This window comes from Plasmodium falciparum (assembly GCF_000002765.6).
Source record: "Plasmodium falciparum 3D7 genome assembly, chromosome: 4".
Lineage (NCBI taxonomy): Eukaryota > Apicomplexa > Aconoidasida > Haemosporida > Plasmodiidae > Plasmodium > Plasmodium falciparum.
Window position 1 is genome coordinate 630001 of NC_004318.2, and position 20000 is coordinate 650000.

General features: G+C 14.8%; 4 protein-coding genes across 5 annotated transcripts in view; all 4 read right to left on the reverse strand.

The window, feature by feature from the left end:
* Window positions 1-3126, reverse strand: part of PF3D7_0414000 (structural maintenance of chromosomes protein 3, putative) — a gene marked incomplete at both ends in the record, with an annotated part of 6236 nt that extends 3110 nt beyond the window's left edge. The window contains 8 exons of the mRNA XM_001351412.1: window positions 1-234; window positions 383-769; window positions 875-996; window positions 1125-1227; window positions 1344-1466; window positions 1615-1728; window positions 1877-2874; window positions 3039-3126. The exon at window positions 1-234 is cut by the window's left edge and continues 288 nt beyond it. Coding sequence (XP_001351448.1) covers window positions 1-234; window positions 383-769; window positions 875-996; window positions 1125-1227; window positions 1344-1466; window positions 1615-1728; window positions 1877-2874; window positions 3039-3126 — 2169 coding nt within the window. The remainder of the gene's footprint in view (window positions 235-382; window positions 770-874; window positions 997-1124; window positions 1228-1343; window positions 1467-1614; window positions 1729-1876; window positions 2875-3038) is intronic.
* Window positions 3127-4028: 902 nt separating this feature from the next.
* PF3D7_0414100 (conserved Plasmodium membrane protein, unknown function) lies at window positions 4029-8905 on the reverse strand (the record flags this gene model as incomplete). Its single annotated transcript, XM_001351413.1, has 4 exons — window positions 4029-4288; window positions 4439-4538; window positions 4650-4715; window positions 4874-8905. 4 exons carry the CDS (start codon window positions 8903-8905, stop codon window positions 4029-4031), a joined length of 4458 nt encoding a protein of 1485 aa, XP_001351449.1.
* An 8483-nt stretch (window positions 8906-17388) lies between these two features.
* Window positions 17389-18388, reverse strand: PF3D7_0414200.1 (calmodulin-like protein; the record flags this gene model as incomplete). 2 transcript variants are annotated; one of them, XM_002808604.1, is made up of 5 exons in its annotated part: window positions 17389-17404; window positions 17506-17608; window positions 17736-17906; window positions 18091-18223; window positions 18359-18388. In XM_002808604.1, the coding sequence occupies 5 exons, from the start codon at window positions 18386-18388 to the stop codon at window positions 17389-17391; spliced, it is 453 nt and encodes a 150-aa protein (XP_002808650.1). The 2 variants fall into 2 exon arrangements, with proteins under 2 accessions (XP_002808650.1, XP_024328995.1); XM_024473391.1 differs by having other exon boundaries at window positions 17506-17604; window positions 17732-17906.
* A 1504-nt stretch (window positions 18389-19892) lies between these two features.
* The window catches only part of PF3D7_0414300 (Rab5-interacting protein, putative), a gene marked incomplete at both ends in the record, with an annotated part of 839 nt that continues 731 nt past the window's right edge, over window positions 19893-20000 (reverse strand). The window contains one exon of the mRNA XM_002808605.3: window positions 19893-19928. Within this exon, the coding sequence (XP_002808651.1) occupies window positions 19893-19928 (36 nt within the window). The remainder of the gene's footprint in view (window positions 19929-20000) is intronic.

Sequence of the window (20000 nt, forward strand, 5' to 3'; positions counted from 1 at the left end):
ATTTATTGAATTAATTGTACTTGCACATCCATTTTTTTTTGCTACAGTACTTGATTTTGTGTCATAAATATTTCTTAATTCGTCATCTATTTTTTCAATATTGTTATTTAATTCTTCTATATGACTCTTTTCTTTTTTCTCTTCTTCCTTTAATTCCTTTAATTTATTATAAACTGTATATATACCATATTTTTTTTTATTATACCCACCGTACATAAAACCATGTTTGCTTAACTGTCAAAAAAATAAAAAATAAAATAAAATATACATATGTAAAACGTGTATTTACAAAAATATTATACTTAACATTTTAATAATATATAAAAAAAAAAATTATATATATATATATATATATATATGTACATATTGTCATATATCTTACATAATCTCCATCAATATTCACACAGTTATAATTATCTTCCAAATAATTCTCACAAGATTCCAACGATTTAACAATAATCGTTTTGAATAAAATATTTTTTAAGAATTCATATATTTTGCTATTATAATTTACACATTTTATTAAAGGAACAATATTTTTATCATTGGGATAATTAAATTCATTAAATTTTTTTATATTTAATAAAGGTACTATGGTTAATTTACCAAAGTAAAATTCTTTAAAATTAAATTCTTTACTTGTTCTTTCTTCCCTCTTCTTTTCTATAAACTCAACTATTTTTTTTGCTGTTTGCATATCTTCGACAATTAAAGTAAAATAGTGGTTTTCCAAAATTGTATCAACAGCTTTAACATACGTTTTATCAACCTACAAAAATAAAAAATATATATGTATAATACAATATGTGTTCGTTTGTTTATATATATATATATATATATACATATACACATTCCTTCTTTTTATTCTTATTACATTTATATTGTCTATTAAAAAGCCTAAAATGTTTTCTCTTTTTATGCTCTTCTCTGCCATTATAAGATCCACAATTTTCAAAATTTCCTTATTAGAACTTTTTATTATTTCATCGTACTTATCTAAAAAAAAAAAAAAAAAAAAATTATATTATATTATATTATATTTATACATAATATAATATGTTTATATATTTACATTTTACTACAAATATATACTTTTTATGATTTTTTATAAAAACTATTTTTACCATTAACTTCAATAATTTGGCATTTTATTTCATTTAAATTTGTTGTTCCTTCTGATATTTTTTGTTGACATTGTCTTTTTTGTTCAACACACTTTTCAGATTTCTATGAAATTAAAAAATATAAATTATAAAATATAAAAATATTTATATTTTACATGTACAATGTAAAAAAAAAAAAAAAAAAAAAATGGCTCATTTTAAAAAGTTCTTTTATCTTACATTGTTTAATTCATTTATTTCACTTCCATATTTTTGTGATAACGTTTCGTTTTCTTTTATGCTTTTATTTAACACTTTTGATTCCTCTTCTAATTCTTTCAAATACTTTTCATTTTTAATAGTCTGCAAAAAAGGAAAAAGCATTATACATACATAATAAAAATTATATATATATATATATATATATATATATATTATATATGTATGTATGTATGTATATATGTGAGGGTGTTTATATATACAGAAAGCATTTTATATATCTTTTAGTAACCTCTTTTTCCAAAAAAGAAAGCTCTATATTGATATCATTTATCATCTTTTCGATTTTTTTCACATTGTGGGAGTAATTTGCATCTGTATTTTTATTCTTATTTTTTGATAAAAGCTAAAAAAAAGTAAATTAAAAAATAAATAACCAAACAAATTAATACAAACACACACATATACATGTTTATATATATATATTTATTTATTTATATTTACAATAAGCTAGTTACAAAAATTGCAAAACATATTAACATTTAGAAGATTACCATATTTATTTCGTTATTCTTATTTTCTATTTGTTTTTCCTTGGAAACTATGTCACTTTTGAGACTTTGTAGTTTTTCATTAACTCTTAAAATAAACTCATTAATTTGATTAATATTTTTAATTCTGTTTTTATTTTGTGATTCTTTAATATTTTTTTCTTTAATTTTTTCATCAATTAACATTTGCAAATGTACAATATTTCTTTTATTTTGTATATCTTCTGATATAGTTTTATTTAGATGATTTTGACATGAAGCAATTTCTAATTTCATCTTATTTAATTTTTCATTATATTCTGATTTATTATTATTACTTAAATTTAAATGGTTGTCTTCATCTTGTGTTTTATTTTTTAATTCTTGTAATTTGGATTTTAACATTTGTGTTTCTTCATAAATATTTTTATAATTTATTTCATTAAGAAAATAATCTAAATGAACTTTTTCTTTTTCTAATTTTTTATATTCTAAAAAGTTCTCAAATTCTTCTTGTAAACTTTCTAATTTACTATTCATATCATTAAATTCTTTTTCAATAGTAACTTTTTTAGAATCACATTCTTTTAACATGGACAAAGCGTCTTTTTTCTTTTCTTCAAAAATTTTAGCACCTAATATACTTTTTAAATAGTTTAATATTTCTTCATCTTTCATATTACTTAATTTTATTATTTGTCCTTGTTTAATTATATTATATAAATTATTAATACACAAGCCACAACTTTCCAATAATTCCACATATTGATTTTTACTAATATTCTTATCATTAACAAATATTTCACATTTCATATTTTCTAACACTTTTTTTATCTTAATTTCACTCTCTTTAAACATACTAAAATATTTCTCGGAATTATCAAAAATTATTTCCACATAACAATTGCGAACTGCATTCCCAATACCTTCATGTAAATATATTTGCTTGTACTCACACACATCACTTAATATAAATTCGATAGCTAATAAAATATTGCTTTTCCCTGAACCGTTAAATCCAACTACACAACAAAAAAATTAAAATTATATGAAATGAAATGAAATGAAATAAAACGAAATGAATGTTTTTACAAATATATACAATAAACACATACTTATATAAATAAATAAATATATATATAATATAATATAAAATTTTACTGTTTTATTAAAAAAATGTTCATACCTATGCAGTTGATCCCTCTAGTAAAATCAATTGTTGTTTCATTTTTGTACGTTCGAAAACCTTTTAATCTAATTTGTTTTATGTACATTTTATTCCTATTTATTTATATTTTTGTCTTATATCTTTTAATTTGTCACCAAATAAATAAATATATACATATATACATATATATATATATATATATATATGGGGTACAAATGGTCAGTATTATTCTTATAAAATATTTAAAAATAATATGATTTTTTTAATTATTTTCTTAGGATTTATCATTTAAAGTAAAAAAATATATATGTTATATATTATATAAATGTATTTTTTTTATTCTTATTTTTTACAAAAAAAAAAAAAAAAAAAAAAAAAAAAGGAACTTAAATTTTATAAAAGTTACATTTCCACATATATATATATATATATATTTAATATAATATTACATTTATATGTTTATTAAAAAAATACAACTGGTATTATTTTGCTTTTAATCTTATGTTTTAATGCTTTTCTTATATTACAATAATTTATATGTTTTACTATAATACATTTCTTTTTTGATTTTTCTTTTTCCTTTTATTATTTTTTTTTTTAATGGTGTATTTAAAAAGTTCGTACAATAGGCTACTCAAAAATAATATAACATTCTCAATATATTTTATATTTATAGTTTTGTGCTATATATATATATATATATATATATATATTTATTTATTTATATTTATTATTTTATACACATAATATATATAATACATAAAAACATAATAAATTTAATTGACTAATTATTAACTAGTTTATTATTAAAAATTAGAAAAACAAAAAAAAAAAAAAAAAAATTATATAATAAAAAATTATAATATATATATATATATATAATAATATTACATATACCAATCCATTTTGCTATATAAACATATAATACACAAATTATTATTTATGTGTAAAATCATGAAAAAAAAAAAATATAATAAAATAATAAAATAAAATTAAAAAATATTTATTTTAAAATTGCTTTTCTTTTTTATATTTCTCTAAGAGCTTTCTTATATCAAGTGATAGATTTTCTATATTATGAAAATTCTTATTTTTTTCATAATTTATTAACTGCCTATGTAATTTATCAATATGCTCATATAAAACATTAAATTTACCCTTTTTCTTTAAAATTAAAAGAATACATTCAAAAAAATTTAAAGGAATAATTTTTAAATTAAAAATATTTAACACAATACTGAAAACTTTTAACGCAATTCTAACATTTTCTATAAAAAAAAAATTTATAATAATAAAATTATATACATAAACACAATGTGAATGCAAATATAAATATATATTATATATATATATTAATATATTGTTTAATTATATGTTAATATATAGAGAGAACTCTTTTTTTTTTTTTAAACATTTACCTTCAAAAAATGCAGTCTTCATTACAATGTAATATAATTCAAAATTTTCTGTTTCTTTTGATAAGGAAAACATTTCAAATTCTTTGAATATCAAATTATTCTAAAATGAGGAAAAAAAAAAAAAAAAAAAAATTAAAATAAAGAAGATGTGTATATTCAACTATGCAAACATATATAATTACTTTTCGTTTCTTTTTTTAAATTAACTTACCATTTTTTTTTCAAAATATAGATTGAAAACATCTATTAATGTTTCTGTACTTATAGGAATATTACACTATAAATAAGTAAATAAAAAAAAAAAATATATATATATATATTATATATACATTAAAATAACCCTTTATTTATTTATTTATTTATTTATTTATATATATATTATTATTATTATATTTTATTTTTTATTTATTTATTATTTTTTTTTTTTTTGTATACCTTTCTTGATAATTCCAATAAATTTATTATACTGTCTACCTTTTTTTTCTTTAAATCAAAATATATACACATTTGTATAAAACTCCCATACTTTCTTAAAATATCCTGTACAACCTTTTGATTCAGTAAATCTTTAAAATAATTTTTATTCATTGATACAAACATAGTAATAAAATTATGAATATTAATTTCATTATTTGTTTGTAACGGTTGCTGAATATGTTTTAAAGATTCAGTATTATTTTCTTTAAAGTTTTTATTCTCATTAAAAATAATGATACTTAAAACTGATAATACATTATCATATATTGTACTTAATTTTTCATAAATATGAACAAAATCATTTGAATTTAAATATATTATATTGCTATATGTGAAAAAAATGTCTTTCAATATATTGATTATAGAATCATGTTTTTGAACTTTTCCTTCTCTTGATATATTACTTACAAGCATTTTTAATCGGTTGAATAAAAAATCTTTTAAAGAATGTTCAGGTTTTTTATCAGATCCAATGGTATACTTTAATTTAACAAATACATTAGCTATACTATTCGAAAAATTATTAAAAATATTGGTTTCTCCCATATTATTTTCTTCTTTATAATTTTTTTCAATTACATCTTTATATAAACAATTTAATTTCCTTGAATTGTTTTTATTATGTGAACTATTTTTAATCTTTTTTTTTATAGTTTGTTTATCATATATATCGATTTCCATAGTCTCATCATGTAAATATAAATTATTTTTTAAAAGAAAAAATATATACATAATATTTTTATAATTTACTGCCGTATCCATATTTTTATTCACATCATAAGAATTATATGCTAAACAATTAAACGTAGAAACGTCTTTCATAGTGTGAATATTTTTTAAATGTTTTATACACAAAGATATGATATTCAAAATAAAATTTGGTATATATTCATATATTAAATCCTTATTATTTTTTAATACTTCATAATTACCAGATAAAAAAAAATTTAACATATTTTTTTTTAAAAATGTCCAATATTTCATATCATTCCTTATATATCTTGTTACATAATTATTTAAAAATAAAAGTAAAAAGAAATAAATATTTAAGGTTATTTTATAATCTTGTTTATAAAAAAACAAATTTATAGATTCGAAAAATATATTTAATATATTTTCTATGTTCTCATATTCATTTTCAACTATATCATCTGAGGAATAATCTGATAATATATATTCAGTAATGAAATTACTTAAAATAATTAAACTCATATCATATTTATCCTTCTTTGAAAGATCATATATTTTGTTATAAAAATCTACATCCATTTTCGAATATTCAATCGGATAAATGTATTCATATAATTTTTTTTTCCTTAAATTTATTATATCATTATAAATTTCATTATTCTTTTCTAAAGCACATTTTACACAATTTTCTATTTTTATGTTATTATCATTTTGCACATTTTCCACATTTTGCACATTTTGCACATTTTCTTCATTTGAATTTTCTTTGTTTTTATTATCTATAATAACATCACTTTCAATATTTTCGCTATTATTTTCATAATTCAAATTATTAAAAAATCGTATCAATATTAAATAAGTTTTATACGTCTTTATATAAGAATATCTTAACAAAATGAAATACAACTTTTTTATGTTTATAAAACTTTTAAATTTTATGAAATATTTTAAAAGTTCATTAATATTAAATATATCAATAATTATTTTCATTTCACATTTTTTTTTCAAGTAATCACACATATGTTTATATAACAACGTTTTTGTTAACACAAAATAGGAATCTTTGGAAAAATATAAATTTAAATATATTTTATTAATTAATTGTAATTCATTTAATACATCACCTTTGTCAATATCACAGTTTTTAAAGCTATGTATTAAATGTTTTGCATTTAAATATTTTATAGGTATATTTTTTTTTTGTTTCATCTTTTTATAAACTTTATGCACTTTATCATATTTATGATTACCTAAAAAAGATTGAATAAATAAACTATATGTTTTGTTATTTACATATAAATTATCTCTTTTTTCTAATTGTTCTATTTTGTCATATTTTTTATTTTTTAATAAATGAAATAAATAACTATTAAACTTCTCATTCATATGTTGTGACTCTTTTATAAAATTATTATCACCGTTTTTTAAGTTCTTTACACATCCTTCCATATCTTCTTTAACAACTGAATTATATGCTTTTACATTTTCACTTTTAATTTCCTCTTTAGAAATCATCTCATTCTTATTTATTAAATAACAAAAATCATCCATTTTTTTATTTTCAGGTGAATCCATCACATTTTCTTGACGATCACAATTTCTTTCATTTTCTACATTTTTAATACATTCTTTAATTTCCAAAAGCAATTTAGACATATCCACTGAACATTCTTCATCATTAATATTATTTATAACCGAATTAAAAATTTTTTGTACATCATTTAAATGTTTATCATTAAATGTGTTAAACTTATTTTTATATAAACTTAAGAGTAAAATTATTTTAGAATAATCTCTTATGTGATATAAGTTGTCTAATAATAAAAAGAAACAATAATTAATAGTTTTCTTTATATTATCATCATGTTTATTTTCTTCTTCTATAATGTATTTAAAATTTAACAAAAGTATTATACAAAAATAATGATCGCCAAAATAAAAGAAAATATAAAAAAATAAAATCTTTATTAATATGTTATCATATAATTCTTTAAATAATACACCATCCCATATTTTTTTCGACGCTTCTTCTTTATTATTATTATCTATAAACGAAACAGAATCTTCATTTGTTTTGTTCTCTTTTTGTTCTATATTTATATTTTTATCATCTAACGTTTCATTTGTATTTTGCGTGTTCCTACTGTGGTCACTTTGTACAATTATTTCTTTAATGGATTCATATTCCTTTTTTTCCCTTTCAAAAATAATATTAATAATAGAGTTTTTATATCTGTTATAATTCATATTATCATCATATTTTGCAACATTTTCTTTTAAATCAAATTGATTATGAATTAACAACAAAAAATAATAAAAACGTGTTTTGCTTAAATTATAGGAATATAATGAAAAAATACATAGAAAAAAAAAATGAGGGTTTATTATATAATCGTATTCATAAATTAATTGTGGGTTATCTTTCATTAAAAAATTCAACGATGAAAATATTTCTGTTAAAAAATAAAATATGTTATTATTATTTAATACAATGTTACTGTTTATTACAGACATAAAATTTTTTATATTCATTTTTATAATATCATTTTTTTTAATTTCTTTTATCAAATTATGTATATTCATAAAATCATTTTTCATCTTCTTACAAATCTGTTCATCCCGTAAAAACTTTTGAGAATGTTTTATAATTTGATTTACTATATTTATTATTTCATTTTTAATTAAACTAAATGATATGTAATTATCTTTACAATTGTTTAATAAGAGAAAACACATTTCTATATGTTTATAAAATTCATCAATATTCATGTCATCAATAAGTATTGAACCAAATTTATCAAGCAATGATTTTATTTTTTCCGAATTTACAATATTGTTTATGTTTCTTGCTTTTTCATCAATATAAGCATATGCTCTTTTATATTCTTTAAATAAAAAGTCTGTTAATTTCCTAATATCTTTATTATTCCCATCTTCAATAACAATATTATTCCAGTCATTTGAAATTGAAACAAAATTCGTAAATGTAATATCATTTAAATTATTTATGTCATTATTTTTATTGGAAGAAATGGAAGCATCGTTCTTTAAATAACTCTCTATATCTTTATATATTTCATTTTTATTAATATTTAAATTTTTTACACATTTTCCATCTTTAACGGATTTTTCTAAGTTTAGTACCTTTTTGTTTCTCTCATTTTTTTTTATACATGATATAATATTTCTATTATAAACATAAAAGGGTGTATTCCTTTTTAATTGAAAACATGATGTTACATTGAAGTTCAATATAAAATATAATTCAAAAAAAACAATTAAAATGGAAATATATTTCATATTATTGTCATTTTTTTTTTTTTTTTTTCTATTTCTACATAACAAAAATTTTATTTAAAATATTTTGTTTTCTTCCTTCATATTTTATTTTTAATAATTTTCAACAACATTATTCATTTATATATGATAATATGGTTACAATTAAAAAAATTATATTTTTTTTAAGATATTTAATAATGAAAAATATACCAAATGAATAAATATTAATGAGAAATAATAATATTAAATACCTAAAAGAAAATATGAGAATAAATAGATGTGTTAATAAAAAAATAAAATAAAATAAAAATATATTTATATATATATATACATACCTTTTTTTTAATGAATAATTATATAATACATATTTACATATATTTTTTCAAAAAACAAAAAAAGCACATATATATAAAATATTTTATATTAAGAAATAAAGAAGAAAACGAAAGATAATAATATTAAAATTTTTTATATTATACATATATAAGAAACAAAAATATAAATTTAAATAAAAAAAAAAAATTTGTATACTAAATTTTTTAAAAAAAACGAACATTTATTATCGATAATAAATTTCACGTTCTTTAGAAAAAAAGAAAAAAAAAAAAAAGGAACAAAAAATATTATATATTTTTTTATTTTAGTTATATAAATAAATAAATATGTATATTTATTTATACATATATAATGTAAAACAAAAATGTATATAATATAGATAAATTCTTAATCTACAGTGCTTTCATTTAACGTTATAATTCATTTATTAATTGTAATATAGTTTTCATTCTTATTTATTTATAAATGAATTTTATACAAAACTTTACCAAAGAAATTACCTAAACAGTATATGACTGTATATAATATTATGGTTAAAACTACTATACTTACAAAAAGGAAGGAAAACACTTATTTAAAGAAAAAAATACATATTTTACAAAGGGTATACAATTTTTTCTACAGTAAAGACTTAATAGTTTAGGTTTTACTTTTGTAGTAAGATTAGGAATAATACTTTTTAAAAGTATATTTCTTTAAATGTACACATTTTTTTAAAGAGATTTATAACTTTCCATAAAATAATCATATTTCATTGTTGAATCCTTGTTTTTTTACACCTTTAATGTGTAAAATTATTTTGTTATTAGTATTTTTTTACTTATTAATGTATGTTATTACGTTTTAAGCAGACACAACAATGCAATATAATAGAATATTGTTACTAAAAAACTTAAGGCATATATTAAGAAATAAAAAAATACAAACATTGTATAAATATGAATTGCATATATAATATGTGGAATATACCAATATGGTTAATAAGTATTTAGTTTTATTGTCATCTTGTATATTAATTAAAAAAAAAAATTTATTCAACACGCTTAAAATAATAAAACTATTCACATGTAGTTCAAAAAATTAAAATAACAAAAATGATAATATATTGTTAAATAAACAAAAATAATAAACTATTATATATATATATATATATATAATTATATGGAAATACAAAAAGAAGAAAAATCATTTACATTATATTTTGTTTATATTTATTATATTGTATAGACACATTTTTTAGTTATATTTATATACATTATAATGTAGTAATCATTCAAATGTCTAAATATATTTTGAAACAATTTTTATGGTATTATAATAATATTTATATTATAACAATTTTACAAAAAAAATAAAAAAAAATAAAAACACATGTGTATGTAGATTCATATAAACTTTAATAAATAATATATATTAAATATACCTTTGTATAAACAAAATTACACAGTTGTATAAATTCGGTTTCTTCAGTTATATTTATACATTGTGTAAAAGAAATATTTTGAAAATTCCAAATATAACCAAGTTGGAACATTTAAAAAAAAAAATTTTAATTTAAGAAAGGTATCCTATACTATATTTTACTTGTTATTTAAAATATAAAAATGCAATATAAGTGTTAATTTAAAAAAAAAATATATATATATGTTTTATTTAACCTAAACAACAATGAAACATTTTAATAATTACATATTATTTAAGATAGAACAATTAATATTATATCTAATTTTTATTCCATATTATATTCCATAAAAATATAAATTATTAAGTTTCATTTTTTAAATATATTTATAATATAACAAATGAGTTAAAATATAACATGTTTATTTTAATGTCTTATATAATTACATATATAAATAATGTGTATAAAGTTTGTAAATAAAATCTTATTAATAATCAAAATCATTAATTTTCAAATAATATTTCTTTTTTCTTTATTCTGATATTCTATATTCTAGTTAATTTTTTGGTATTAACATAATTTTTATAAAAAGCAATATTTTATACGTTACCATACGATATATGTTTGAAACGTAATAGATATTAATATTAAAATGAAAGTCTATATATATATTACACAATTTTCTATAAAAATTTTAAGAAAATATTTTAACGAGTTTAAAAAAGCAAAGAGATAAATGTATGATTTTGTTTTACACTTTTTAAAATTATGATAATATTTACATATTTTCATTTTAAGAAAATTTGTTCTTAAATTATCTTTAACACTAATAATGCAAATATATAATACATCGTTTCATTCTTTAAAAATTATATGATCTTTGTTTTTTTGATTATAATGATACTTCTTTAATAGTTTCTAGATACATAAATCTGTATAAACATTATAAAACAGTTCCATTTTCTACATAAAATTTTATTATTAAATGTCTTTTTTGTTCTATAAATATAAGACATTAATAAAAATTTATCTTCTATTATATATAATATATATAAGAAATGCATATTTCATAATTATGAATTTCTTTATACAGTAAAACATATGTATAATATAAAGAGGTGTTTTAAGGACAAAGTAATATAATGTATATTATTATATTATTTTGTTTTAGTTTATATTATACACTTCATATAAACATATAATATATATGTTAGTAATAATATAATATTTTGATTAATTGCAAAATTATATATATATATATGAAATATTCTTTGGGTTAATAATTAAATATAAGTTATATTATTATTATTTTTCTTAATAAAGAAATAATATTAATAAATTGTGTGATAAGAATAATTTACAATTTTCTTTTATTAATGATAATTATATAAAATAAATAAATATATAATTATATATAATTAAAAATAAGACATTAAATTAATTTATTAAAATATCCATATTTATTTAAATAAATTAAAATAATATTATAATTATATAAATACTATTTATTTAAAAAAAATAAAATAATATAATATATAAATTAAATAAAATTAATTAAAATAAAATAATAATTATATTAATTAAATAAATTAATTAAATTAAAATAAAATAATAGTTATATAATATATAAATTAATTAAAATAAAAATAATAATCATATAATATATAAATTAATTAAAATAAAATAATAATTATATAATATATGAATTAATTAAAATAATAATAATAATCATATAATATATAAATTAATTAAAATAAAATAATAATTATATAATATATAAATTAATTAAAATAAAATAATAATTATATAATATATAAATTAATTAAAATAAAATAATAATTATATAATATATAAATTAAATTAAAATAATTTTTATATTATAATAATATAATGTATTTAAATAAAATAATATTTATATTAATAATATAATACATTTAAATAAAATGTTATTTATAAAATATATAAATTAAATTAAATTAAAATTTATATTAATAATATAATATTTTAAATAAAATAAATTAATATAATATATTAAATATATTAATTAATTAGAATAAAATAATATAAAATATATAAATAAATTACATAATATAATATATTAAATATATAACTTAATTAAATAAGATAATATAAAATAAATTATATGTGTGAATTAATTAAAATAAAATAATTAATATAAAATATAAAAATAAAATAAATTATAAATGTTAATTAATTAAAATAAAATATAAATAAATTAAATAATATTATATATATATGCATTAAAATTAAATAATATAAAAATATATAAACAAATTAAATAATGTAACATAATATATTAATATATAAATTAATTAAAATAATATAATAGAAATATATAAATTAAATAAATTAAATAAATATAATTTAAATATTATATAATAAAATAAATAAAATTAAAATAAAATATATAATATTATTAATATATATTAAATAATGTTTTAATAATATATTTATAATTATATAATAAATTTAAATAATAAAATATATATATTTATATATTAAATATAATTAATTTAAATAATATAATAAATTATTTAAATAAATATTAAATAAAATAAATAATTAATTATATTTAATTTATAATATAATTATTATATTATTTAAAATAATAAATATTAATTAATATAAATAATTAAAACAATAAATAAATTAATTAAATAAATATATTATATTAATATAATAATTAAATTAAAATGATATAAAAAAATAAATAAATATCAATAAATTATATATTTAAATTATAATATTATAATATAATTAATTCGTTAATTTTATTATTTATTAATTTATTTGAAAATAATATATAATTAATTTATTTAATATAATATATATATATATATTTTAAATAATTAAATTAAATAATAAGAAAAATATTTATTTAATTTTATATATGTGTATAAAAAAAATATAATTAATTAATTATTAAAAATTAAATAAGACATATAAATTAATAAATATATAATATTAATTAAATTAATTTATATAATAGTTTATAATAATAATTTAATTTATTAATTATTTGTTATATAAATATATAATATATTTAAAAATTAATTAAAAAAAAATAAATATATTAAACATTTAATTATAATTTAATATTATTAAATAAATTATAATATATTTTATTAATTATTACACAAATAAATTAATTTTATTTAAATATTAAAAAATTATATATAATATATTAATTATTTTATTTAATTTATAAAATAAATATTTTTTAATTATATTATAGATATTATTATTTAAATTATTTTAATCATTTAATTATTTTATTTAATATTATAATAAATTAATTATAATTAATTAATTTTATTTATTAAAAATATTATAGATTGTATATTAATTAATTTAATTTAATTAATTAATTATTAATTTAATATTGTAATTTATAAATTAATTTTAATTAATTATTATTAATTTTATTTAATATTATAATTTATAAATTAATTTTAATTAATTAATTTAATTAAATAATTAATAAGAAATTATTTAATATTATATATTATTAATTAAAATAATTTAAGTATTTTAAATTTTAATAAATATTTTAATATTAAAATGAAATTATAATTAATTTTATTATATATTAATATTTATTTTTATATATTATATTATATTATTAAATTATTTTATTTAAAATAAATAATTAAATATATTTTATTATTTAATAATATTAATTTAATTTATTAAATTAAAAATATAAATATATATTTTTTTTATTTTTTATAACAATATTATTAAATTAAATAATTATTAAATAATAAATGAAAATTTATATAATTATTAAGAGTAAAATTAAAATAAAAATAAATTTTATAAGAAATATAAAATTAACATTTTTTATAGATAATATAATATATATATATTATTATTTTTTTTTTTTGATACAAAACTTTATACACAACTTATAAATAAATATATAATAAAATAGGATTTAATATAAATATTAATCATAATTAATTTTTATCCAAATTAATATACATGTATTATGAAATTCTTAATGAATAAATCAATAAGGAATTCACATTTTCACAGAAATTTATTATATATTATTTGTGATCACATAGTATATTGTGTTATTATTTTTAAAAATTTTACAAGAATATAAAATTGTGTTTCACCTTTAGCCTTATTATATAGTATATATTAATTTATGTCAATAATCATTTTTTATATTAAAAATATAATTGATTTTATATTTCAAATGTGTTGATTCAGGTATAGTCATCAACGTCATATAGAACATTTATTTTTTTAGTAAATATATAATATAGACTAATATTTAATATATAATATAAATCTATATTTATATTATTGTATTCATATGATTCTATGATAGAAATGTGAAATAGTTTATATTTTTTATGAAATATTTGCCATGTCTATAATAAAATATAACTTAATGGAAATCAATTAATCCGTTTAACTATAAATGAATATTTTTTATAATGTTCACGTAAATGATTAAAGAAAAAAATAAGGATATAATAAAAAATGTTAAAGTTTTAGAACATTTTGAAATATTTTTAGAATGGTAAAATGTAATTTAGTATAAAATAGAAAACGACTAATGTATAATTTCACAAGACAAGTACTTGAATAAATGAGATGTTGAATATGAATAAAACAATAGTTCATATGTATATAATCTATATGACGAAAAATATTTATAAATTATAAAAATTAATAATTGGTACTTTTTTCTCATAAATATATGTATTATTATATGTATTTTTTTTTTTTATCTAATTGTTTTTGCGAAACAATTTTGGGATATATTTAAATAATTTAAAAATGGGTTGAGCAATATAATATAGAATTCATTTTTTTTTTTTTTTTTTCAAATAACACACCCTAAATTATAATAATCAGAAGCAATAATGTTATAATTTAAAATAAAGTTCTATTTTAAATTCATTTTATAAAAAATTGTGCAACCTTATAGTGATCAATATTAAAATAAACTGTGTAAAATGTTTATTTGTTGACTATTTTTGAAACATATTATATATGATTTCCTTCATGATAATTATAACAATATATAAGTATAGCATTGGTGTGATTTTATAAGATATATAAAAAAATAAATATATGTAAAATATAAAAAACATATATTTACAAGATTCCATTTAATACATATAATATTTCAAATTTTTGTTTTAAAAGTAACTATACAATTATATCATAAATATGATTTGTTCTATATTATATATATATATATAATATAATATATAATGTTTTTTGTCTTAAAGAACTATAGAACAATTAATAAAAAAATTATAGAATATTTTATTTTAAATGAATAAAAATTATTTCAAAATTTGTTATAACCTCTATATATTTATAAGAAAAATTAAATATAATGTAATACAATGATTATTATCTTAAACTATAATGATAAATATGTTGTCATTCAAAAAAATAAATTTTATATATTTCAAGACACAAAAAATTGTTACCTGTTAAATTTCAATCCTTTATAAGGAATGTCAAATTAAAAGAATATAAAAAATATATATATGAATTTAAAAAAAATATAAAAAATTTATTTATTTTTTAATAGTATTGAACTTATTTACTTGAAATGGAAACATTATAAACTTTTTACATATAAAATATATGTTCAACGATCTTTTTTTAATTTTTTATTAATAAAATAAAAACAGAAAATTATATATGTATTATATATAAATATAGAAACCATAATATGTGCAACACTGTTATATATAGTTCATGTTTATATATCATAATTATGATAACCACACATTCTTACTATATTGTAAAATATCGAAATTTGATTATAATATTTATGTCTTAACATAAAAGAATATATCTAATATTATAATTTTGCTTATTTAAAAAAAAAAAAGCGAATCATTTGAAAAACTTTTAAGGGATACAAAAATATTTGTGTGTTTTATAGAATGAATAACAAAAAATGCGTTCTATTCATTACATCGTGATAAAAAAAAAAAAAAAAAAATTAAAATTAAGAATGGTGAATATAAAAAAATTATAATTGCCTTTTAAAATTTATATATTTAAATGCATTTATTTAAAAAATTTTCTTTTGAGAGAAATAAAATATACATTTGAAAAACCATTTATATGGTTTAATATTGTTAAGCATTTATTTATTATTGTTCTATAACTTTTTCATAATTTTTATTATAAATAAATAAAATATATATATACATATATACAAATTAAAGAATATTTTACATCTACATTTGTTGAAATGATTAATATTATGATATAAAGAAAAATATATTAAAGGCATATAATTCTATGTTTAAATTATCATAATATTAATAATATATATATTTGTCTTTATATATTTAAAGTGTCTATAAAAATCATGTTATTTTAATAATATAAAATAATTTAAGTTTTAATATATACATGTCAAACATCTTAAAAGTTTTATTTATTTAGAAATTAAAAAAAAAAAAAAAAATTTAATCATATATTCATTTGTAAAAAATATAAAAATATTATTAGAATCATACAATTCTATATTTTCCATCCATCCATAATATATATATATATATATATATATATATATATATATATAATTATAGAATAATGTAATATGTAAAAAAAACAACATTGTTCTTAATTGCTTATCATTCAATATATAATATAAACATATAAGCTTATTGAACCAATAAAAAAAGAGAATACAGAAAATGAATATGCTCCAATTTAAAATGAACATGAGAAGAAATTTTTAATAATTCCATCATTCTTTTAAAATTCTAAAAAAAAAAATATATATATATATATATATATATTTTTCTTTTATATAACGTGGAATTGGAAAGTATTATATTTATAATAATTAAAGATTTCCATTTACTTATAAATGAAGTCATCAAATGATATTTCTTTATTTTTATATCCATTGAATTCTACGTTTAAAAATGCATCTACTTCTTCTTCTGTTAATTTAATTCCACTACCTGTAATAAATAGTAACAGATATGTATAAGTTATAATTTGTTTTTTTTTGAAAATATAAAATAATAATTTTACACAAAAATGTAAATTAAGGTTTTTCATTTATATAATTGAACTTGTATCACACACCCAATGTCAATAATACATTTTTGAATTCATTAAGATTTATAGTTTTAGATTTTTCCTGAGCATAAGATTGCAAAGACAGGTATAGTAAGTTTTCAATATTTTCATCAAAATAATATTGTTTCATAAGTTCAAAAAATTCACTCAAATTTATATTGCCATTTTTCTTATAATCTGTATTTTTTTGAATTTGATATGTATAATAATTATAAATAATATATGATAATTAACAATTAAAAAATAGATATAAATATAAATATATATATATATATATATATATATATATATATACATAATAATAAAATAACATATAAACAAATTGTAATTATTTTAAGATTGATTAAATTTCACATTATACCTTCCAATATGACTTCTGATTCAGTTTTGTTAAGATATATACCAAGAGATCTTAACAAATATAATAATTTTTCACCACTAACTCCATCTTTATTAGTATCGTATTCTTTAAATATTGATTCAATCTCAGCTCTCTTAAAGAAAACAAATATATATACATATATATATGTATTTATATGAATTTGTATCAATAAATAATAACATTCTTAATATTCCCTTTTTATTAAATTGTATCAAGGGAAACATAATATATATTCCTTTTAAATTACCCTCTGTTTAGACAGAAAATATTTACTCATTTAGTATATTGTATAAAAATAAAGAATTTAATGAAAAAAATAAAAAAAAATTATATTGTTAATTCTGTTAACATAAATATAAGTTCATGATATCACAAGAAGAATATATATAATAGTGCAATGTACAATGAAAAAAAAAAAAAAAAAATTTTAATCAAAATAAGATATTAAAAAATACATAAATACAATATATATATATATATTATTGTTTTCCTTCGTGATTTGAAAGGAACATGTAATAATCTACGAAATGTGTATAATTAATAAAATTATGGACAACTTTTAAGAACAGAATAAAACTATTTAAAAATATTAAAAATTCACTTGTGTTTATATTTAATATATTAAAAGAAAAAATATATATATATATATATATATATATATATATACAATAAAGAATGAAGAATATTTAATTACATATTATATTTTGTAAATGTACATTTATATATTTTGTATTTTATTATTAGAGATATATAAAAATACAAAAATATAAATTAATAAATTGGAAAAAATAAGTTAAAGGTGTAAAAGATATAAATTTTGAAAATTAAAACAATAATTATATTCAGAAATGAAAAACATGATAATATTTACAATGAGATTTTTAAAAAAATTATAAAAAGAAAAAAAAAGAAGTAATTTTAATAATTATATGAGAAATTATAAAATTAAATAAGTATACTCGATAATACATATATATATATATAATATATATTTTTATATGTGTATACACATATTCCTGTTTATACAAATTTAATATAAAAAACTTATTGTAAATTTTAAATATTATATTGTTAAGCATGTATATAATACATATATTTAGTTTGTGTAAATTTTATATAAAGCATTAAAAAAAAAAAAAAAAAATGAAACTTTTTTTTAATATTTAAATTATACATTAAATATGAATATATATTAATTTATATTTTTTTGAGTTTTCATGTTCCTTTGAACCCTGAGCCGATGAAAAGAAAAAATAGATAGAAAAAAAATAATAATAAGAGAATATAGATTAAAACATATTTACTTTTTCATTTAAATATTAAAAATATTAGTAACATAATACTTTTTCTATTTTTATAAAGAGAAAAGGATTGAAGATATTTTTTTGTTTGGTATTATTAATTTATTAAAAAATGTTATTTATATTTGTTAAGTAATGTATCTAAAATTAATATTATGTATACATGAATATAATATTATATGATATTTTTCTTTAACATTGGACAAAGACATATTATATTTTTTTTAAATATTCTTGTTCTAGTGAAGCAAATATTATATATTTAGAATAAAGCAACAATAAATAAACTTGAAAATATTGATATTTAAAAATTAAAACAAGTTTTTGTATGGTTTTTTGTTATTTCAAAAAAAAAAAAAAATAAAATGAATGAATTAGATATACATATATATCAATATATATATATTATATTTATAACGATGTCATTTTCTTTTGTATATACAATCTTAAATATTTCCTGCTGTTCTTGTTTCTATTCGTTTAAACTAACATGGTATTAGATGCAATCCATGATAACTTCAATAATAAAAAAAAAAAAAATATATAAATATAAATATATATATATATATAATATATGTATAAGAAATA